Source organism: Typopeltis vanoorti, chromosome 14, assembly GCF_054136105.1.
Source record: "Typopeltis vanoorti isolate ZY-2024b chromosome 14, IOZ_Tvanoo_1.0, whole genome shotgun sequence".
NCBI classification, from domain to species: Eukaryota; Metazoa; Arthropoda; class Arachnida; order Uropygi; family Thelyphonidae; genus Typopeltis; species Typopeltis vanoorti.
In genome coordinates, this window is record NC_143562.1 from 12,528,791 (window position 1) to 12,553,033 (window position 24,243).

Sequence of the window (24,243 nt, forward strand, 5' to 3'; positions counted from 1 at the left end):
TGGACAGCATGGATTTGCTAAAGGGAGGTCATGTTTTAGTAATCTACTTACTTATTACAATAAAGTGACTGCTTCCTTAGACAGAGGAGAAGGATACACAGTAATATACTTAGATTTTCCAAAGGCTTTTGATAGAGTACCTCATGATAAATTGATAGTCAAACTAGAGCAGATGGGGTTGAATATTAGATTAGTGCATTGGATTGGAGACTGGCTATCTGATAGGTATCAACAAGTTGTGTATGGGGGAGCGATATCCAGGAAAAGGAAAGTCACTAGTGGAGTGCCTCAGGGTCAGGAGTTAAACCCATTACTGTTTAACTTGTATATTAATGATATAGGTGAAGATTTGGATGGAGATATTCAGTTGTTTGCAGATGATGCAAAGTTGGGACGAACCATGAAAAGTAGTGAAGATGTTGTGGCCTTACAGGAAGACTTGAATAAATTGAGTGATTGGGCACGGAAATGCGAGTTCAATTTTGCAAAATGTAAGGTTTTAATATTTGGAAAACAAAGATGGAATGCATACTTTATGCTTGGTGAGGATATATTGTTGGAGGTGGAAGAAATAAGAAATCTGGGGGTGATAGTAGATAAGGATCTGAAATTTAGGGGACACATAGCCAAAATTGTGAAGACAACACAAAGGCTTCTGGGAATGATGCAGAGGACACTGACATGTAGTAGGGAGATTCTTGTTCCGTTGTATGAGACTTTGATTAGGCCACACATGGACTATTGTGCCCAGATTTGGTCACCTGGTTTTCAGAAGGATGAAGAGATGTTGGAAAGGGTCCATAGGCGATTGACTAAGGTAGTTTCTGACCTCTGGAATGTCGAGTATGAGGAAAGATTGAGAAGATGTAATTTGCAGAGTCTGGTGGACAGGAGGAAGAGAGGAGATATGATAGAGACCTACAAGTTGGTAAGGGGTTGTTATAGGATCAATGTTGGAGAAGTTCTACAGAAAATAGTGGGAGATCGGGGGAGAACCAGAGGTCATCCCTGAAAACTGTATAAAGAGGATGCGAGTAGGAGAGTGAGGGGCAGGTTTTTTTTCGTACAGAGTTGCAAATGATTGGAATGCCTTGCCTGAGAGTGTGGTGTCTGCAAGGAGTTTGAGTGTGTTAAGACACGGTATGATGAGATGTGTGTGATAAAAGGACCTCCCAGATGAGTCTTTGACTCCATGTGGTCTTGGGGTAATAATAAGAATAAAGTGATGTGAAGTCACTAGCATCTATATATGAGTTGCCCAGTCACGAAGTTACTTCACTTGCAAACTTTGTTTGCTTACACTTGGATAAAGGATTAAACCAAGAATATAATTTCTTGCCATCTTTAATTTAAAGTTTCTAGATTATAGTCACATAAAAAGAGTATGATGTAACTGACTGACTATAAAAAAAACATAAATAAGGTGGTGTTTATGTAGAATGAGTGTATAGATGTCGTCAGTAGTCAAATCTTGAATAGGACAACTTGAACCTAAATGACAGGCTCAAGCTGCTCTAAAAGCAATTGATAAGGGTTGCTTTCTGATTTCTCACGCTCTCAAAATAATTGATTTTATAATAATATCCATCAGCAAAAATTGTTTTTGTTCATTACTGATAAGCTGAATGTTTAGAATATGCAACTGCTTCTTTGCATTGAATTTTTTTCACCTTCATGATATACATTCTCTTCCACTCTTATAATAAGATTCAAATTTTTGTAATATGAAAATATCATTCACCTTTAGGTGATCTATGTGAGAAGTACAAGCTCTAAAAATTGTCTGTTCATAAATCTACCTCTACCACAAGCTAATCTTATGAAGTATGTTCAATTTTTTAATCCAAAAACATTTTTTTTTTAATTAGGCATAATTTTACTGGACAAGTTTTATAACAAAAATATTCACATATTTTGAAAAAGATCAAGTTGGAAATTGCATTCCAACAGAAAGAAGTCACAGATCTTTACCTGAACAATAATGGTCCAAATGTATCCCACAAATAACCAACAGTGAATCCACTCAATTCTTGATGATATACGACACGTAAAAGAAACCGTGACAAATACTTCAGCACATTAAAACATATAACTGGAAGTTTCCTTACTAAGAATTTCAAATGTTTTGTACAATATTCTTGATTATGTTCAGCATCTACTGAAAAAGTAAACAATAATAATTTGAAGTAATAAGTATAGATTATAAACTGAATCTAAAAAATTAGGGGAAAAAGTATACTCTATAAAGAGAAGAAATTTTTAAATTTTTATTAAAAATTACAAGATAAACTTAATGATGATGATAAAAAACTTTATGTTATTTACTATAACACATACCATCTGCAGTTTTGGAGAAATTTTTAGAGTATTAAACTCTAAACCTTCAAAACAATGTCAAGTTAGAAATATAAGAAAACTACGAGTATAAATTTCTAATTTAAATAAAACAACATCAATTTTTACTAAGTTTAGCAAATGAATAATTAGTGCCAAATGCTAAAACTGTTGAATGTCAGTATAGGAAATACAGCTGTAACAAATTATCAGAGTCCAGACCAAAGCTACATAAGGCAGAAAGCTATTGTAAAACAAATTCACTCCAGATAACTATTTTTGCAATCTATGTGAGTTCATGGAGAACCTCATAATAAAGAGACTCAACAGTGAGTGTTGAGTGCACACAAGTACAGTCAACATTACAATAAACTCAAAAACAAAAAAGAATAGCTTGTTACAGTAGATGGTTTGCTTTAATGATGTATTGGATTTTTGCAACAACTTTTATTTAGTAGTTCATTATAGTAACCAAGCTCATGAGTGTTTCCTAGAGTGAGAGGTGACAGCTTTTTTTTTTTTTTTTTTTTTTTATATGAATCCTACTACAAAAGGTTGTAAATCTATTATTATTATTATCCCAAAACCCCATGGAGTCAAAGACTCATCTAGGAGGCCATTTTATCATACACTTCACAAACCTATATTACATTAGTAAAATGGGTTGGCTAAGGATTAAATAATCTGTAAAGAAACTCTAGTAAACAAACATGGAAATGTTTTCAGACCTCCAATAACATTTACTACTATCTAATAACATTCAAGGGGTGCTTAAGGGTCAAAGCTATATAACTGAGAGGAGACCTCCACATAGCATTCAAAGGAATGCGGAGAACCGACAGAGCTTCTGACCTAATGTCCAATCCTCACCTTCTCGTGGTGCACCCTGTTAGGTATCTACCTGGATACTGAACAGTAGAGGATGGGCTGGCAATTCGGGATTTAGCTGACCAAATTGTATTCTTATTGGCTTAAACCAAAATTTCAAATGATGGTACAGCATGACAAGAATTTCATGCCGGCTGTGGTGTTGCACGGTTAAACAAGACCCCCCCCCCCCCGTTGTTTTCACCAGGGAACCAGGGCAAACAGTGAAAAGTTCATTAACGAGTTCATTTGTTCATTAACGACATAGGAAAGGATCTGAGAGGAACTGTTCATTTGTTTGCTTATAATGCAAAGCAGGATAGAGCAATAGTGAATACACATGATGTCAAAATTTTGCAGGATGATTTGGATAGTTTGGAGGACTGGGCTAAGGAGAATGGATGTCAATTTAATGTGGCAAAATGTAAGGTTATGCATTTTGGGGTGAAAAGATTAGCAGCAGTATACCACATTGGTGGAACTGTACTCCAGGAGATTGACGAGGCCAGGTATTTGGGAGTATTGGTGGATACGGAGTTGAAGTTTAGGGGGGCGCATTGCAAAAGTGGCCAAATCAACTCATCAAATCACTTGGATACTGAAGAATACTTTGACGAGCAGAGACAAGCAAGTTATTGTTCCTCTGTATCGAGCCTTGATAAGACCCCATCTTGACTACTGTGCCCAGATTTGGGTGCCAGGGTTTCTTCTTGATGGGGAGGAGGAGAGGATCCAGAGGCGAGTGACCAGGATGATAGCAGGTCTATGGAATGAACCTTAGGAGAACAGGTTGAAGATTTGTGGGTTGCAGAAATTGGTTGATAGGCAGAAAAGGGGTGATATGATTGAGACATTCAAATTACTGAAGGGTTTCTATAAGGAGTTAATTCAGAGGGTATTTTTGAGAACAGGACTGGTGGTGGGAGGACTAGGAAACATCCATGGAAACTGGGCAAAAGTGTGGTTAGCAAGGGTGTTAGAGTTAGGTTTTTTTTACTTGGAGAGTGGTGAATGAATGGAATAAGCTGCCAGAGTTTGTTGTGGGTGCCATTACTGTGAATGAGTTCAAGGTGAAATAACATAGATACTGTGTGAATGTTGAATAGTTGTTCTTGACATGATGTTAGTGCATCCTTCAATAAGTCTAAGGACTCCTTGGAGTTGTTCATAATAAAAAATGGAGCTAGCTGAAGAATTGGATAAGTACCAGATCGACATAATAGGGGTGACTGAAACAAAAGACAAAAACTGGCGAGATCTTTCTGTGCAATAAATACAAAATATTATATGCAATGATAATCAAGGAAAAGAAAAAGTAGCCATAGTATTCAACAGTAAATACGAGGGTAATCTTCTTGAATGGTAGGCAGCTCAAGTAGAGTGATGTGGGCAAATATAAGAATGGGGAACTGGACAATGAGACTTATTTGTGCCTATGGTCCCACAGAAGGTTCTACTAAGGAAGAAGTGGAGAAATTTTTTGAGGCTTTAGAGAAAGCAACTGACACAATGAAAAAGGAAAAGTTGGTCCATGTTGGGGATCTAAATAGCAGAGAAGGAAATGATTGCGAGACATACAAAAATATTTTGGGAAAATTTGGAGAAAAGAGCAAAGCTAATAATAATGGCAAATACCTGTTGGATTTCTGCTCAGGACATAGACTGGTTATTACTAATAAAACATTCCAACATAAAAATGTACACAAATTCATATGGAGAAAAGGGGCAAGGAATAAGAAAAGTCTCATTAACTATGTTATTGGATAGTGATGTTTTCCCACTGGTGCAGGACACCAGAGTGTACAGAGGATTTGAAATTGGAAGTGATCACCATTTAGTCTTGAGAAGGATAAAATTGAATTTCATATTGAAAAGAAGAACATGTAAGAAAGTTTTAAAGAGAATAAAAGTTGAGCAGCTCTCAGATGTGAACTGTAGACTAAAATACACAAATATTATTAATGAAAAAATAAAAGTTTGAGAGCAGGAACCAAACCTTAGAGATTCAGTGGCAAGCCCTGAAGAAAACTGATTGATTCAGCCAGAGAAGCATGTGCTGAGGTTGTGTGCAAGGATAGAAAAATCAGAACTCCATGGTGGACACAGGAAGTTAAAGAGGTAGTGAAGGAAAAGAAAAAAGCATATCAAAAATTCCTGGCAAATAAATCATTTTGTGCTCTCAGAGCATACAGAGACAAATGTAAGAAAGCTAAACACTGTGTAAAACTGGCTAAACAAAAGTCATGGGAGGACTTTGGCAAGAACACAGTAAATAAATATCAAGAAGGTGGCAAGATATTATGGAGATTGTTGAAGAAGCTAAGAAATGGAGGAAAGAGTGCCGTAAAAGGAATTAGAGATGATAAAGGTGACATGAAAACAGGAGAAAAAGATATCCTTGAAGTATGGAGTAATCACTTCGAAAAAATTGCTAAATGAAACAAGCAGTGATGACAGTGCAGTAGTAAGAAACACTGACCAGGCATACAGTCAAGAATACATATTCATACTTGAAGTAGGAAAAGCCATCAAAAGTCTGAAATGCAGAAAGGCAGCAGGATTAGATGATAATCGACCAGAAATGCTGAAGTATGGAGGTATAAGTCTTACAGTGGCTGCACTGGCATAGTTCAGAAGGACAAATTCCAGATGATTGGAGTAGAGCTCTCATAGTACCCATATATAAAAAGGGAAATAAAACTGAATGCATATTACAGATGCATTTCATTACTGAGTGTTCCTGGTAGGATATATGCAAGTATACTTGAGAAAAGGTTGAGAAGGATTGTGGAAGAGAAGCTTGGTGAAGAAGAAGCTGGATTCAGGCCAAATAGAGACTATGAGGATCTGATTTTCACTTAAACTCTGCCCCACAAAACCAACCATATGGCTTCACTATGCTGATGATGTGTTCGCTATTTGGCCACATGGCTCCGATGCACTCCTCTCCTTCCTAACACACTTAAACAACCAACACCCCAGAATCAAGTTCACCCTGGAAGAAGAAAAAAAAAACAACTGCCTTCCTTTCTTAAACACACTAGTCACCCGCCAGCCTGATGGAACCTTGGTTTTCTCAGTTTATAGAAAACCCACCCATACAGGCAGATACATTCACCAACAATTCTCCCTCTCACAACAATATGGAGTCATTAAGACACTACACAACAGGGCTAAACTTATCTGTTCCAATGATAATGCCCTAACCACAGAACTAAACCACATTCTCAACACTTTCTTAGCCAATGGCTAACCCCCCACCCCAAAAAAAAATCCAAAAAATATTGAAACCAATACCCCCCCCCCCCCTTCACAACAAGGATTATCTAATTTCATCACCATTCCCTATATCTGAGGCACCTCAGAAAAAATTACAAAAATCCTAAAAAAAACATGACCTTAACTTGTTACAGACCATATAGAAAATTGGCATCCCTTATCCGCTCTACTAAAGACCTTCCCCCTGCCCCAAGACCTACCTGGTGTATACCAAGTCCCTTGCAGTTGTAAGCTGTCAGGCAGGACAGCTAATATCAGAATTTCAGAACACAAGGACTACATCCGTTTTCACCAATACAGCCACTCTGGTCTTGCAGACCATGCGCTGGATACCTGCCATAGAATACGGCGGAAGAAAGCCACGATAATACACCATAGTAAATTCAAATACGAAAGGCTATTCATGGAATCAGCCTCAGCCCTAAGAAATAATCCAAACCTCAACAAATTTGGTTATATGAGACTGCCCCAAATTGTGGAAACCTACATCAAAAGACCTTCAGCCCAATCAGCCAAGAATACCTACATTGCCCGCTAGGGGGGGCACCATCAGGACTTTCAGGAGAAAGAATCGCTTCTTGCTTTGTTCCTCATTTACTGTGTGTTGTGCCTGCATGCACATGTCTTGTATTTAAGTTCCTGAATGGCAATGTGATGTTGCCGAAATATTGGAAGTGTATTAAAATTTATTTTAATGTATATTCTATTGTACGTTGTAATTTCCTTAAGCTATTTAGTAAGAATGTATAACCAACATCTAAGCCTTTCCACGAGGATTTTCACTTTATGACAGACAGTTAAGAAATCATGGGAATATAACAACGATCTGTATTTAAGTTTTGTAAATCTGGAAAAGGCATATGACAAGGTGGCAAGAGAGAAGCTATTCCAAATGCTACAGTTATATGGTGTTAATGAAGCATTATATCAAGCAATACTTAGTCTTTGAGTTGTAAGTCAGCAGTTAGAATTGAAGTCCAGGAAGCTGGTTTAATGTTAAATCTGGTGTCAGATAAGGATGTGCATTATTCCCTCTGTTATTCATTATCTAAATGGATCACATTATGAAGGAAAGTGGAATTAAACCCGATATCAAAATTGGAGGTGTTAATCTCAGCTCTTTGCTTTATGCAGATGATGTTATACTTCTAAATAAATCTGCTACAAGTCTGCAAGATTCCCTGACTAAATTGAATAACTGTCAGCATTAAAAAGACAAAAGACAAAGACAATGAAAATAGGCAGAAACATTGAAAATATCAACTGCATTGTGAATAGAGAACTTATAGAACAAGTAAAACATTTTAGCTACTTAGGCATGATTTTTAGTGAAGATGGCAAGTTAAATATGGAAATAGACAACAGAATCAACAAAGCTGGTATGGTAGGAAGTCAACTGAATAAATTCATATTGAATAAGAGAAATTAGTCAAAACACTAAATTAGCTGTATACAAGACAGTGTTTAAACCAGTTTTAACTTATGGATCTGAGAGCTGGGTTAGAAATAAAACACTTGACCAAAGACTAGAGACCGCAGACATGAGAGTCCTGAGAAAGATTAGGGGTGTGAACAGATGACATCAATGGCAATATCATATTAAAAACTAGGATATTAGGAAAAAACTTGATACTGTCAGCATCCAAGAATGCATTAGCAGAGCTAATCTCAGGTGGTATGGTCACTTAAGCAGAATGGGCAAGGAAAGATTAGCAAAACAAGTGTTCTCTGCCAGGTTGGAGGAAAAAGATCCAGAAGAAGACTAAGATATAAGTGGATTGATACAGTAAAAAGCACCTTAGAAGACAGAAATATAATATCTGATAATGTTGTAGTCTTGGCAGGAACAGACTTATTTGGAGGAAAATTGTAGATAGGAAGTTAGTAATGATGTAAATTTTTCATGTAGTACTATCGTATCCTGTACACCCCTCAAATCGTATCCTGTACACCCCTCAACGGTATATATCAGGAATTTGATGATGATGATGATAACAACATTTATAAATTTCGATCCATGCCTACTAAAGGATTCAAATCCATAGTCTATTAGCTGGAGAGCAGAAACATTTGCTTGACTAACCAGACAGGCATTTACTAATTAATTTTCTATATTTTGTAAATTTAACTGAAAAATTTTTGATATTCTTGAATAGGGCCACAGCATAGAATCTATACGTCACAACAATAAACTGATATATCTTTCAATCATATATATTATTCAAATATCTTCATTCAGAGAATACTGCAGTCAATTTTCATGACTTCCAATTTTTTAACATTAGCTGAATATTTTGAAAATCATAAGATGAAAGCTATGCATACTAATGTGGTCTGATCAAAGTCTTACACATTGGAACAATAAACTTGTTCCTACATATTCCATCTGTTACCCATTGCCATCTGAAGAATGGCCCCCAAGTCATATAATGGTGTGAATATCAGAAAGTACATAAAAAATAAACCACCATAATAGCAAAGAGCATTCTATTTCTACCCATTTATTGATATCAGCTTATTAAAACTTCTGAGTGACATGGATAATGACATTCCTCCTTATAACTTCCCAACTTTGTATTATTCAAACATAACTAATTATTTCCTTTCACTCTTCTCACAGCATTATTAATCAGCAAGTTAAAACAGTAGCCCAAAAGCCTTGTGGCACAGCACATCATCCTCCTTTTTTAGGCTCAACTTCACTATACACAACCTGCTGCTTTTTATAAAAGCCAACTTGCTAATCCAGTATCTATCACTAACTTCTCATTCTGATTACCAAAGTTAACATGTTATAAGTCTGTGAAATCACTTTGAAAAGTTAAAAATATCACAGTATAAAAATTTAAATTGCAACAAGAACTTCCTTTGAAAAAATGCAAACATACTATCACTTAACAAAAAATGCAAACTACACCTAAACCTCTTTTTATTCAATTTTTTTATTATTTTTTTTTTTATTTTTTTATTTTTTTTACACGAATTGGGATATCAAAAATGATTTTTTTTACGCAATTTTTATTCACTTTTACGCGACCAACATAAAGTCTAAGTTAGGAAAACATGCGTAATTCAAGAAAATTCTGTAGAATTGCATTCTTGTTTCAATTAAGAAAATTCTAAATTTTAGAAAATTCTGAGATTTTTTTTTTTTTCTGCATTCTCGTTTCAATTAAGAAAATTCTAAATTCTTACAAATTTCATTTATTGGGAATTCCCCGAATTACATAACTGACTGCGCATAAAAAAGCAGTTCTTAGTAGTTTGAATTTGGTGTTTGAGTAGACAACACAGTTACTGCATTTTTTGCATTTGCATTTTTTAAGTGAAATCAAAATAAAAATCACGTTATAAAATTAATAATTTTGCCAAGAAATAACAAATGGTAAGCTATATGTAATTTTCAAACTTTCATTTCATTAACCGAAGATTTAATCCAACCCTCACATGATGTTGCTGATAACCAAAAAAAAAAAAAAAAAAAGGAAAGCTGTTTCCTTGGATATAAAAATTCAAATTTTAGATCGTCTTCAAACAGGGGACGGTGTGACAGCTGTGGGTAAGCATTTTGGAGTCCGTGAATCAACTGTCAGATCTATAAAGAAAAATGAAGAGTCTATTAGAAATGCGGTATGTTCTGGTACAAAATCGAGTGCGAAATTATCATCATACACAAGAGATGTTGTTCTAGAAAAGGCCGAAAAAGCTTTAGTGATGTGGATAGAAGATAATGTACAAAAAAGAATGCCAGTTGATGGAAATTCCATCAAGCAATCAGCATTGAGATTTTATGAACAGATTAAAAAACTGCAGCCAGATACTTCATCTCAATCGAGGAAAAAATATGAATTTCATGCAAGCAATAGCTGGCTAAGTTTATTAAAAGACATGCTCTTCATCATATAAAAATTAAAGGTGAAATGGCTTCTGCTGATGAAACAGCTGCTAAAGCATTTCCACAAAAACTTGCTAAAATAATTGAAGATGGAGGTTACACTCGTGAACAAGTTTGGAATATGGATGACACCGGCCTTTTCTGGAAAAAAATGCCAAACAGAACTTGTGTATCAAAAATGCAAAAAATGTTGGTGGGTTCAAAGCAGCAAAGGATCGCATAACACTCCTATTTTGTTCAAATGCTTTAGGAGATTGGATGTTAAAACCACTGCTCATAAATCGATCATTAAGACCACAGCCAATGAAAGGCGTAGATTTTCAAAAATTGCCAGTTCATTGCATGGCCAACAAAAAAGCTTGGGTGACCATTGATATTTTCACTGAGCGGTTCCACAAACATTTTGTGCCAGAGGTTAGATGCCATTTGAATGACAAGGGTCTCGAATTTAAAGTGCTTTTGATTCTTGAAAATGCACCCGTCATCCTGCCATAGAACACCCAAATGTGCAATTTTTTTTTTCTGCCGCCCAATACCACATCATTGCTACAACCTCTAGATCAGGGTATAATTGCAACTTTTAAAACATTATGTCAGACGAACATTTCAGTAACGTTTTGAACAAGCTAAATGATGATGAAGCACTGTCAGTTATGGATGTGTGGAAAAAATTTTCAATTATGGATTGTATTGATCTGGTTCGATTATCGTTATTTGAATTGAGACCAGAAACTATAAATGCATGCTGTAAAGCTATTTGGCCCGCATGTGTTAAAAAGAATGCTCCTGTTCCCTTCAATCATACTGCAGAATTCCCCAATATAATAAGTTTAGCATGTGAAATTGGCGGAGAAGGATTCGATGATCTCACTTCGGCAGATATCGAAGAATTGTTAATCGATAAACCTCTTAGCGAAAACGAAATAGTGGATATTGTTTCTGAGACTCCTGAAAGCGAAGAAGTTAATGATTAAGATAATCCTACTTTTACTGCTGATATTATTAAGAGGTCTTAAACTGGCCAGTAATTTAGGCAATTATTTTGCCCAACATGATCCAAACGAAGAATGTGCTGGGAAGTTTTCACGTGAGCTTAAGTTGTTAATGTCTTCATACAGAGAATTATATCGCGACTTATCTAAAGCATCAACACAGCCATTAATAACCGAGTTCATGCCTAAAACTACTGAAACAACCAGTGGTACTTTTGTTCAAGACATGACAAGAAGAATTCCGCAAGTTGAGGCGGAAGTCGACGACGATAATACCATATCTAGTAGTTCTAGTGATATTACAGTCTCACGAAAACTTTCGCGTTTATTGTCAGAAACTGATAGCGAATAACATAATTTTTTTATAGAATCGTTAGCAAACAATTGAAATATGTTTTTTAAAGTTATTAAAATTCTTTATATGTATGTGTGTTCTCCATAAAATGCAAATAAAAATTATGATCCTCATCATCATTTTTTTTATTTTGGTTTAACCAATAAGAATACAATTTGGTCGGCTAAATCCCAAATTGCCAGCCCATCCTCGTTCGTTCAGTATCAAAATAGATACCCAACAGGGTGCACCACGAGAAGGTGAGGATTGGACATTAGGTCAGAAGCCCTGGTCGGTTCTCTGCATTCCTTTAAAGGCTATGTGGAGGTCTCCTCTCAGTTATACAGCTTTGACCCTTAAGCACCCTTAATTATGATCCTAAAGAATTTAATGTTTGCTTTTTTCGTTATTTTGCTTATATTTCAGGTTTGGAACCAATCTTCACTTTTTCTACGGAGTCAGTAGTTCTTTTTACGCGAATTCTATTTACGCATCATTTTTAGGAACGTATCTATCGTGTAAAAAGAGGTTTAGGTGTATATACTTTTTTTTTCCCCTTTTTGGAAATTTTATGCAATTCTGTTAGTCATCTTAATTCTCCACTGAAGAGGGTATGGCAAATTTCACTGTGGTATGGATGTTTAATGTGAAACCATAATTCTGCTTATTTAGTGATCTGAAGTGCCTTGAAAAAAAGTTTCCAGTGTGGTCTTTAAAACAGTTTCTGAATTATTTTTGGGACTATTTAATGAACTAGTAGTATGGATGTACTATAGGTTTAACCTTTTGTGGGTGGGACTCGCATAAAATTTTTTTTCCTTTCCCCACATGAATGTTGTAAGAACCTATAGCACAGTGACGTGTATAGAGTATGGAATGCAGGTAAGGAATGAGAAAGAAGAAATTTATTGACATTTTTCTTGAAGAGCTGGAGATTGTATTTGCTGGGAAACACATTACAAATATGGCTGTTCCAGAGGACAGAAGTATGGAATAAATGAGTACGAGGAAAAGCAGGTTTGATGTGTTTGCAGTTGTACCGAGAGAGAGAGAGAGAGAGATGGAAGTGTAGGTGAGCAATAGTTGCATCTGATGGCTTTTGCAAGGGGCCAGAAAGCATGGTTTCCATTTGGAAACATTGTGAATTTTCTGCTATTGGTCTTTATGAAGTTGATGATGGTTGTTTTACATTTATTGTATGCTTCAAGCATAAGCTGAGGATGTTTATAAAGATCCTGGAGTATTCAAGATTCTGTGTTCTTGTGGAAGGTATATACAGAGGTCAAACTGGAGGAACTTTAGAAATCAGTAAAAAAGAACATGTAACCAATGTTGAAAACAAAAGGGAAGAAAAAAAGAAAGCAGACTCACAACACACATCTTCACAGAATGTCACATACTTAGTGGTACTTAGAAGAGAATTACTTTGACAGATGGCTCAAGGTGTTTTCCAAGGTAATGCATGCAAAAGGTACACTAAATAGAAATCAAGAACTGATCCTTCATGACATTTGAAATTCATTAATTAATATGTGCAACATTCAAGGCTTCTCCTGTGCCAGCAATCACATACAGAGATTACACAACAGTGTAGAGACTGTGCATAATATGCCTAATGATAGACATGATTAAACTATCATTTTGATTTGTAGAAATAATGACTATTGGAAAACGCTTGTTTTTGTGTTTTCTTGTTTATGTAAAATAACTTCCTGAAGATGCTGGAAGCCAGAATAGACAGTGAACTATGTCGAAGAAACATCTGGTGTTAATAAAAAAAACAACTATCAGTTAAACTCTGGTTATTTATAAAGTTAATGTAAATTAATATTCATAGTGGATTACCTAAAAATGAGATTTTTTTCCCCCATCAACTGCTTTCTTACTTCTGTTGAACCAGGGCTTAGAAAATGGATGAACATATTGTGTAAAATAGGGAAAGGAAGCCTTCATGTCAATGAGGATAATTTCTGTGCCTTGCTTGGTGCACATGCCTAGATCAAAAATTGAAAGCAATAGTCAGACCATGGAAGAGTAATCGTTCGACAGGTCATCCCACTTGGCAATCTTTTGTAATGCCAAAGGACAAGAGATTAATGTGGTCGAGGGATAAGGCATTCTGTGAGAGTGGAAACTTACACAAGAATTACACAAAATTACACATGATCTGAATGTTGCCAAGAGAAGAGGTGGCCTCTATCTGGAAGAACTGGCTAAAAAAGATCAAAGGTATTAGGAAAGTAGAGAGTTATCAGGTATGTAGAGGTACAATTTGCATTAGATCACTGCTTATGGCAAAAGCTTCATCACATTCAGCTTGATTGGTGATGTTAGAAAAGGGAAGCCAGTTGGAGTTGTGGACATTAAGACCACCTAGGAAGATGACTTCATTATTTGGACAGCTGGAATGCAGATGGTCAAGCTTCAGAAATAGGAATGTGAAGAGGTCAGAGTGGTTTTCAGAGTCTGGACACTTGTAAATGCAGCAGATGAAATATTACTAAATGGGAAAAGTAAACTTTTAAGAGGCAGGGGAGGTCAAAAATAGGAGATTCTAAATTTGGCATTCTCTGTCAAGCAATGCTGAATTGCACAAAAGAACAGGTGCCAAACTTGTGGCAAAATGAATTGTGAAGAGATTCAGGCGATGAAGGTGGACTATGGTTGATGTAGTTGCAATCAGGTTTCTGTCCAGAGCAGGACAGCTGGAAAGAAAGGTCTGGATGCCTATAAGTCTTTTTTTATTTGCTCCACACACAAAAAGTCACAAGATGTATAGCATATCAGTGCCAAGTGTGGGCAAGAAGGTAAGAAGAAAGAATGAATCTAGTTATTTTTTTTCCTCAACAGCTGAAGATTGTATTCTTTGGGAAAGGTAGGGTGGGAGACGCTGTTGCAAAAAACAGAAGCAGATGGAATTAAAGAGGACACAGAGAAGTAGTTGATTTGATAAATAAGTTTCACACTGGACTGTAAATGAATATTGGTTAGAAATAACTTTTGTTCTTGTGATTCTGGAGGAAAGTGGAGGAATGATAGTGAACAATTCAGCAGAGCACTGTCCATGAAAGTATCTGAAGAAAAGGCACAAGGCATAAACTGAATGACTATGGGAGAAGGACTGATGTGGATCTGTTAAGAGAGGAATCAATAATTAGGCTGGCTGTCTTCTGGAAAGCATAGAGCAATATTAGACAGGATTTTGGTTCACAAGCAAAATGTGTGTGCAATACGAGTGGTGGTGGGCGGTAGATGGAGTTGGTGGAGACAGCTATGGAGCAGGTACCCTCCCTCGATGAGTCTTTGGACTTCCTGGAGGAAGTGTCATGTAATAATATTCCATGGTTGGGCACATATTTAGGATTTGTATCAAGTTAGCAGCTGTAAAGATGTGAAATAGTGTCTTGAGCAGAAAAGTACCAGTAAAGGTTGGAAATGAAAGTAAGTCAAGAAGGGAAATCTGATCGAGTTCAAATACCAGGGTATTACTGAGAGTTAGGGGAAAGGGATGTGAGCAAAAAACAGTTTTTTTTTTTTTTTACAAGTAGCACTGGCATGTGTGATAAGAGTCTTATAACTGCACAGGCTCCAAGAGAGTGGAAAGAAGGTAAAATTGCTCCACTGCATAAAGATGGAGTAAGGCTGTGGCTGCAAATTATAGACCAATCTATATCTGGAGTTGTGGTTAAGGTACTGGAGATTGGTAAGAACTAAGATACAAAAATGGGTCGATAACAGCAGTATTCTCAGTGGGTGTCAGAATGGATTTGTTAACCTCCCTACCGGCCGATGGATGAAATAGTGACACCAAATTGCACTTCTTATCCATGTTATTCAATGGGTGTTAGAGCTTTGTATCCAGATATAGCTGAATGCCTATAGACGTCATGGCCAATTGGGGGGTTAAGGGAGGTAATGTTTTACCAACTTACCTATGTACTATAACAAGGTGACAAATATCTTGGACAAGGAAGATGCACATAGACTTTACAAAAGCTTTTGATACACCTGCCACATGACAAGCTGTTAAATAAACTGAAACTAATTTCCTTACAAGTTTCCTCCAAATCAATCAGTTACCTGTCAAGACTCCAACATTATCAGATCTTATAGTTCTGTCTTCTAAGGCACTTTTTAAGAGAACAGAGAACACTTGTTTTGCTAATCTTTCCCTGTTAATCCTTAACCATACCACCTGAGATTAGCTCTGCTAACGCTTCCTGGATGCTGACAATGTCAAGTTCTTTCCTAATATCATTATTTTTAATATGATATTGCCATTGAAGCCATCTGTTCACACCCCCAATCTTTCTCTGGATTTTCGTATCTGTGGTCCATAGTTTGGTCAAGTGTTTTCTTTCTACCTCAGCTCTCACCATAAGTTAAAATTGGTTTGAATGCCATCTTGTATACAGCTAATTTAGTGTTTTGACTAATTTCTCTCTTATTCCATATAAATTTATTCAGTTGACTTCCTTTGTCGATACCAGCTTTGTCGATTCTGTTATCTATTTCCATATTTAATTTACCATCTTCACTAAAAATCATGCCTAAGTAGCTGAAATGTTTTTTTTTTGTTTTTTTTTTTACTTGTTTTATAGGTTCTCCATTCACAATGCAGTCGATATTTTCAATACTTTTGCCTATTTTCATTGTTTTCGTCTTGCTATTGCCGATTTTCATACCAAATTTATTACAACAGTTATCAAATTTAGTCAGGGAATCTTGCAGACTTGTACTAGATTTATTTAAAAGCATAACATATCTATATAAAGTAAAGAGCTGAGATTAACATCTCCAATTTTGATATCAGGTTTAATACCACTTTCCTTCATAATGTGATCCATATAGATAATGAATAACAGAGGGGGATAATGTATATATTTGTCTGACACCAGATTTAACATTAAATCATCTTCCTGTACTTCCTTCAAGTACATGAAGTAATTACTCCATACATCAAGGATATCTTTTTCTCCAGTTTTCATGTCACCTTTATCATCTCTAATTCCTTTTACCATTTTTTTAGCACTCTTTCATCCATTTTAAGCTTTTTCAACAACCTCGAGAATATCTTGACACCTTCCTGTTATTTATTTTCTGTGTTCTTACCAAAGTCTTTCCATGAATTTTGTTTAGCTAGTTTTACACAGTGTTTAGCTTTCTTACATTTGTCTCTGTATTCTCTAAGAGAACAAGCTGACTAATTTGCCAGGAACTTTTGATATGCTTTCTTCTTTTCCTTCACTGCCTCTTTAATTTCCTGTGTCCATCATGGAGTTCTGATTTTTCTATCTTTGCAGACAACCTCACCGTATGCATCTCTGGCTGAATCAATGTTTTCTTCAGGATTTGCCACTGAATCTCCAGTTTGGTTCCCGTTCTCAAACTCTCATTTTTTCTTCAAATCAGTTCATATCTGACAGATGATTAACTTTTATTTGCTTTAAAACTTTCTTACATGTTCTTTTCCATATGAAATTCAATTTTATCCTGCTCAAGAACTAAATGGTGATCACTTTCAATTTCAAATCCTCTGTACACTCTGATGTCCTGCACTAGTGAGAAAACATCACTATCCAATAACCTAGTTAATGAGACTTTTCTTATTCCTTTCCTCTTCTCTCCATATGAATGTGTACATTTTTATGTTGGAATGTTGTATTAGTAATAACCAGTCCAGGTCCTGAGCAGAAATCTAACAGGTATTTGCCATTATTATTAGCTTTCTTTGCTCATTTCACCAAATTTTCATAAAATATTTTTGTATGTCTGATAATCATTTCCTACTCTGCTATTTAGATCCACAACCATGACCAACTTTGTCGTTGTCATTAAAATGGATCTAAAAATTGTTATTTTCTTGTTTGTAATACAACACCGCTCGATAGTATTTTATAATTCATTTTGTAGCAATAGTTATATTTTGCAATAGTCAATGTACTGTGAAGGCTAGTGGGTAGTATCAGTACTGGCTAGTATTCTCAATGCTGGAGCTGCATTCAATGCAGACCGCACCAAACTGTTACTGGGGGGGGGGGAGATAATGTAGTGGGCGTAATGCATGATTTACGTGCAGTTTGGGCTGGTAGCATTGCAGTCCCACCACTACAAATTCTTACGAGCCGTCATTGGCATTCACCACACTGTCAGGCAATACATTCCACTCATCATTCCACTCCATGCAAAGAACCTGATCTTTACACACCCTCCTTATTTGTCCCCTTGTTCTACCTCCCTCCCATCATATAAAAACTTCTTATACATTAACCCAGTAACAACCAACTTAAATACTCAATCATATCCCACCTTCTTCTCCTATTCAAGAGGCTTTGCAAATTACATTCCATGAATCTGACATTCCAAAGCCCAGTTACCATCTTGGTCAGTCTTCTCTGGACCCTTCCTATATATTCACATATTCGTATACTAAACCAGGAAACCAAATCTGTGCACAATATGGACTGATCAATCCACATATGGACTGATCAAAGCCTTATACAACAGAAGCATAAACTCTTTATTTCTGCATGTTAAAGCCCTTCTGAATCATTGGCATAAGTTGATGTGATGACTTAATAACTTGTGTAATGTGACCTCTGAACTTCAAGCCCCTATCCACCACCACTCCAAGGTCTTTTATCTCCTCAACCTCCTCCAAAACTTCCCAACTAACTCTATACTTTGCATCTCATTGCTGCTTGCCAAATTTCAGATCCTAATACTTTGAACTGACAGTTCCACTCATTCTCTTGCTCACTCATACAATCTATTAAAGTCCTGCTGCAAGGCCACAACATCTGCTTACTTCTTCATTATTCTCCCGTTTTGCATCATCTACAAAGTTGTATATCTCCAGTTAAACTCATCCCAATATCATTAACATACAAGTTAAACAACAATGGCCCCCAATACAGATCCCTGTGACATACCACTAGTGACTTTCCTCTTCTGGGATACTGAATTCCCATACACAAATTGCTCATACCTTCCTGACACCCAGTCACATATCCAATTCACTAATCTAGTATCCCCAATTTAGTTACCAACTTGTGGAAATCTATCAAAAGCCATTGCAAAATCTAACTATACTACTGTATATGCATTTCTCTTTTGTGTAATACATTCATTACCTTGTTATAGTGCATAAGCAAGAAAAATGATCTCCCTTTAACAAATCCATGCTAACAAGCACACAAAATACTACTATTATAATAGTAGTATTTTGTTTTTATAATATTATTTCTATTATAATAGTAGTATTTTATTATCAACCAGCTTCTATATCCTAGCTCTCACCAACCTCTCCAATACCTTAACTATAACTCTAGATATACAGATGGGCCTATAATTCATAGCCTTACAATATAACCACCTTTTGAAGTGGAACAATTTTACCTCCTTCCTTCCACTCCATTAAGACTTGTGCTGTTGCAATACCCTTGTTGAACAGACAAACCAAGGCTGATGCTAATCCCCTGTAACAGTCCCTTAAAACATGGTAATATGTCATCACATCATATTACTTTTTGACACCGAGCTTACTTAACTCCTCACATATCTTTTGCTCGCTCAGCAATGTCTTCTCTCATTGACTCTAAACTTGAGTTTCTCCTGATGTAACACTAAGGATGGTTATGATTCTTTTAATCACATTAGCTCTTAACACCATAATAAGACAAAACAAACTGATGAATTTATTAAGTGAGTAGATTTTAGATTTTACAAACAAATGATACTGACATTGGAGAGCAAGAAGAGAGATGTTTGGACACAAACAAGGAATCACTAGTTTGTGTCAAAGTTAAGAGTCCGTATTCAAGTCTAAACCTCATTTCTAAATCTAAAAACATCAAGCTGTATACAGCTAAAGCACAAGCACTTAGTGTAAGAAACTCAGTGTAAAAAGACAATGTCATACTCTGAAATTTAAACAGAAGGCATTATCAGAACCATCGAACATTAGTGCTCGATCATCAAAAACACATGGCTAAATATAAGCTAATAAGAGCTTTTGGACAGCAAGCAGCATTCATATTAATTAGGAAACAGTTATTATTACATGGCACCTCCAAGGAGTCCGAGGACTCATCAAGGGAGGGCACAAACTCTCATTTCCACCACTCAATCCACCAACTATAACGAACTGCAACTACCACCATTACCACCACTAGTATTTTCACAGACAATCACAAACATCCATGCCCATGGCAGGATTTGAACAAGCAGCCTTTTGGCTGCGGGTTCGAGTTAAGAGTATTATAATGTAATACTCTTAACATTTTCATATTTTCTTGTTTGCAGTCTGCCTGCAAACAAGAGTATACAAAAGAACATGCAAGTAGATTATTATGTCTGTACACGAATGCTAGGAGGAGTATCAGAAACAAAGGGGTAGAATTTGTTGCGTTAGTCAATGTTGAGACCTCAGATTGTAGGAATTAATGAGACCTGGTTATCAGAATAAGACCTACTAACTGGTATCGAGTGTCATGGGTACAGTATTTTTAGGAAGGATAGAGTGGATAGGAGAGAAGGGGGCAGCGTGCTGCTAATGATATTGGATGACTTAAATTCAGTTAGCGTCGAGACCTATGAATGTAGTAATACTACTAACAATATTTCATGTGGCAGTGAGTTTGAAGCCATCTGGTGCGAGGTGGAATCTAACTAGACAAATTACATAGTGGAGTGTTGTTACAGACCTGGTGGATCGGTTGCTGGTGATGAAATGCATCGCCAAATAGAAAAGGTGAGCGCAAAAAGAGTAATCATAATAGGAGACTAATTATCCAAATATTGATTGGGTAGCAGTAGAATCTCATGAGAAGAATGAAAATGCATTTATTGAGCTGTTGAGGGACAACTTGCTCAAGCAGCATGTGACAGAAGGAACTCAAAGTCAAAGAGTATTAGATTTGATTAGATTGTGTCAGAGGGTGTTTCAGTTAAACACTTAACTATTCTGCCTCTAGTTGGTGACAGTGATCATGTGGTACTCACTTGGAAAGTGGCTAAGTTTATGAATGTTCCATTCAGAAAAGGTTACATGCTGAACTACAAAGCAGGAAATTATGACCAAGTGAGGAGTATACAGAGTTCAGTGGAATGGGATCGGTTGCTGGATGGAAAGAATATCGATAGTGTATGGGAAGATTTAAACAATACTTAAATGATGCGATATCAGAATATGTCCTGAAAGTTCGAAGAATGAATAGAGTAAGAGTCAAATGGATGTATAATCTTATTAAGCAAGAGATTCGTAAGAAAAGGACAATGTGGAAGGAATACCATTTGCATGAGGATGATGTCCGTTATGAACGTTATAAGCAGCAGGCTAGAATAGTCACAAATGTTGTACGGAAAGCAAAGTCTGATTATGAAAAGAAACTGGCTCTGCGTGCTAAAGACAACCCACAAGAATTTTATCGATATGCTGCAAGTAAAAGAAAGAATGAATATGAAAGAATAACTCTTCTACATCCAGATGGCATGAGGATTACAGATGCAGAAGAAGAGGTTGTTCAGTTAATGAGTGCCCATTTCGTTAAAAGCTATCAACCTGGTGAACTCACTGTTGCCTCTTCACTAGATGAAGAAATGCAGGTGTGTGAGGCGGAGGTATTAGAGCTGTTGCACAAACTGAATAACAATTCTGCAATATCAGCACAGTGGAATATGGAATATCAGCACGTGTGCTAAAGAGTATTCAGCTGAACTGGCCATTCTTTTGACTAGAATGTTTAATATGAGTCTCAGAACAGGGAAGATTCAGCACAAATGGAAGGAATGTATGGTAATTCCATTGCACAAGGGTGGTGCAAAGACCGATGTATCCAACTATCGACCAATTAGTACCTCAGGTGTGATGAAGATTTTGGAAAAATTGGTTAGGGCCCGCATTCAGAAATGGGTTGACAGTGAATCTCTACTTTGCAATGAACAACATGGGCTTACTAAGGGAAGGTGATGTTTTAGCAACTTGCTCACGTTCTATAACAACGTTACCATTAAACTAGACAAGGGGAATGGATACACCATGATACTTTTGGATTTTGCTAAGGCTTTTGACAGAATACAGCATGGCAGACTGCTGCATAAATTAGAGAAAATGGGTTTGGGTTATACAATATTAGCATAGATAAGAGGATGGCTGAATGACAGATATCAAAAAGTGGTATACGGGGGATCTGAGTCTGCAAGCACAAGTTGGTGCTTGGTAGGACATATATCTCGATACTGTTCTGAATGGACAGGGCTATCCATTCAGCCATGAGATCATGACTCCAACTGCTGCCTGACACCCCTACTGCATATTTCCATGCGAGGGTGAAGGATGGTGGACTCAGGGTTCCATCACTTAGATGGGTGATCCCACACCTGCAGCTGTCCAGAATCGTGAATTTAGAACTATCTTCTTCCCTTATCTGCAGAGAGGCTTTCTATAGCCTGTTGATACAAGAAGACTTTAGGCGGGCTAAAGGCTGGTCCCATTATCAGGGTACCTTAATTGAGTCAGCACCCACAGAACACAAGAGGTGGGCAACTCTGCTGCACTGTTCTGTAGATGGTGCTTCTTTAAAAGAGTCATATCTGGTGCCTCCTCAGCATGATTGGGTAAGGGATGGCACTAGACTCCTCCCTGGATTCGAGTATATTGACCTTATTAGGACGAGGATCAATGCCCTACCCATTAGAGCCTGCACAGCTCGATGGAGTAGTGATGACTCAAACTGTAGGGCTGGTTGCCACTACAGTGAGACACTGTCTCGTATAGCCCAGTGTTGCTTCCGTACCCATTGGGTCTGCGTGCGAAGGCGTGACACTGTGGTCTCCATTCTGAACAACCGCTTTAAGAACAAAGGTTGGGTGACAGCGGTGGAACCACATTATAGCACCTCTGCAGGTTTGCATAAGCCAGACTTAGTGATTAAAAGAGATGGTGACGTTTGGGTTGTTAATGCCCAGATGGTGGGAACAGAGCACCCACTAGCCTATAGCCATAATAATAAAGTAAATTATTATAAAAATAACCATGATCTAGTTAGTAAGATATGGGAGGAATATGGGGCAACCCCAAGGTTTACCAGCACCACCGGAGATAGATATTTGGACTTAAAATAGCTTGGGCTTACACAGAAGGATTATCATTATCACGGGCTACTCCAGGGAGTCCTTAGACTCATCGAGGGAGGCCCTAAACATCATGTTCACACAACTGTTCAACATTCTCACAGTATCTATCATACCTTGCCTTGAACTCGCTCACTTTCATAGCACCCACAACAGACTCTGGCAGCTTATTCCACTCATTTACCACTCTAAAAGTAAAAGAACCCAGCTCTAACACCCCTGCTAACCACGCTCTTGCCCAGCTTCCATGGGTGTCCCCCTAGTTCTCCCACCACCAGTCCTGATCTCAAAAATATCCTCTGAATTAATCCTATAGAATCCTTTTAGCAAATTAAATGTCTCAATCATATCTCCCCTTTTCCGCCTATCAACTAGTTTCTGCAACCCACAAATCTTCAACCTGTTCTCATATGGTTCATTCCATAGACCTGCTATCATCTTAGTCACTCGCCTCTGGATCCTCTCCACCTCCTCCCCATCAAGAAGGAACCAAGGTGACCAAATCTGGGCACAGTAGTCGAGATGAGGTCTTATCAGGGCTCGGTACAGAGGTACAATAACTTGCTTGTCTCTGCTCGTCAAGGTATTTTTCAACAACCAAGTGAGTTGATGAGCTGATTTAGCTACTTTCGCAATGTGCCCCCTAAACTTCATCTCCGTATCCACCAACACTCCCAAGTCCCTGGCCTCATCAATCTCTTGGAGTACAGTTCCACCCATGTGGTATACTGCTGCTAATCTTTTCACTCCGAAATGCATAACCTTACATTTTGTCACATTAAATTGACATCCATTCTCGTTAGTCCAGAACTCCAATCTATCTAAGTCATCTTGCAAGACTTTGACATCTTCTGCATTCACTATCGCCCTACCCAACTTTGCATCATCAGCGAACAAATGAACTGTCCCACTTAGACCCTTCCCTATATCGTTAATGAACAGATTAAACAGCAGTGGTCCAAGAACAGAACCCTGTGGCACACCACTAGTCACAGGCCGTCTTTTGGACTCTACTCCTGAATAAACTACTCTTTGATATCTCTCCATCAACCACCCAGCTATCCATCTCACCAACCTTATATCCATTCCCATATGTTGTAGTTTACGGATTAGAATTCCATGTGGTATCCTGTCAAACGCCTTTGCCAGGTCCAGCAGTATCACTGTAAACCCATTTCCCTTCTCCAGTTCAGCCGTCACCTTGTTATAAAACTTGAGCAAGTTACTCAGGCATGATCTACCCTTCACAAAGCCATGCTGTCCTCTGTACAGTATCTCATTTTCATCAATCCATTCCTGTATTTTTCCCTTGACTACTTTCTCCAAGACCTTGACAACGACTCCTGATATGCTGATTGGTCGGTAATTTGCAACCATAGTCTTGGATCCTCCTTTATGCAGTGAAACTA

General features: G+C 37.2%; 1 protein-coding gene across 1 annotated transcript in view; it reads right to left on the reverse strand.

Annotated features, from left to right (window-relative positions):
* The window catches only part of LOC150099235 (protein FAM13A-like), a 267,122-nt gene that overhangs the window by 224,198 nt on the left and 18,681 nt on the right, over positions 1 to 24,243 (reverse strand). The window contains exon 4 of the mRNA XM_090404288.1: positions 1,972 to 2,158. Coding sequence (XP_090260414.1) covers positions 1,972 to 2,158 — 187 coding nt within the window. The remainder of the gene's footprint in view (positions 1 to 1,971; positions 2,159 to 24,243) is intronic.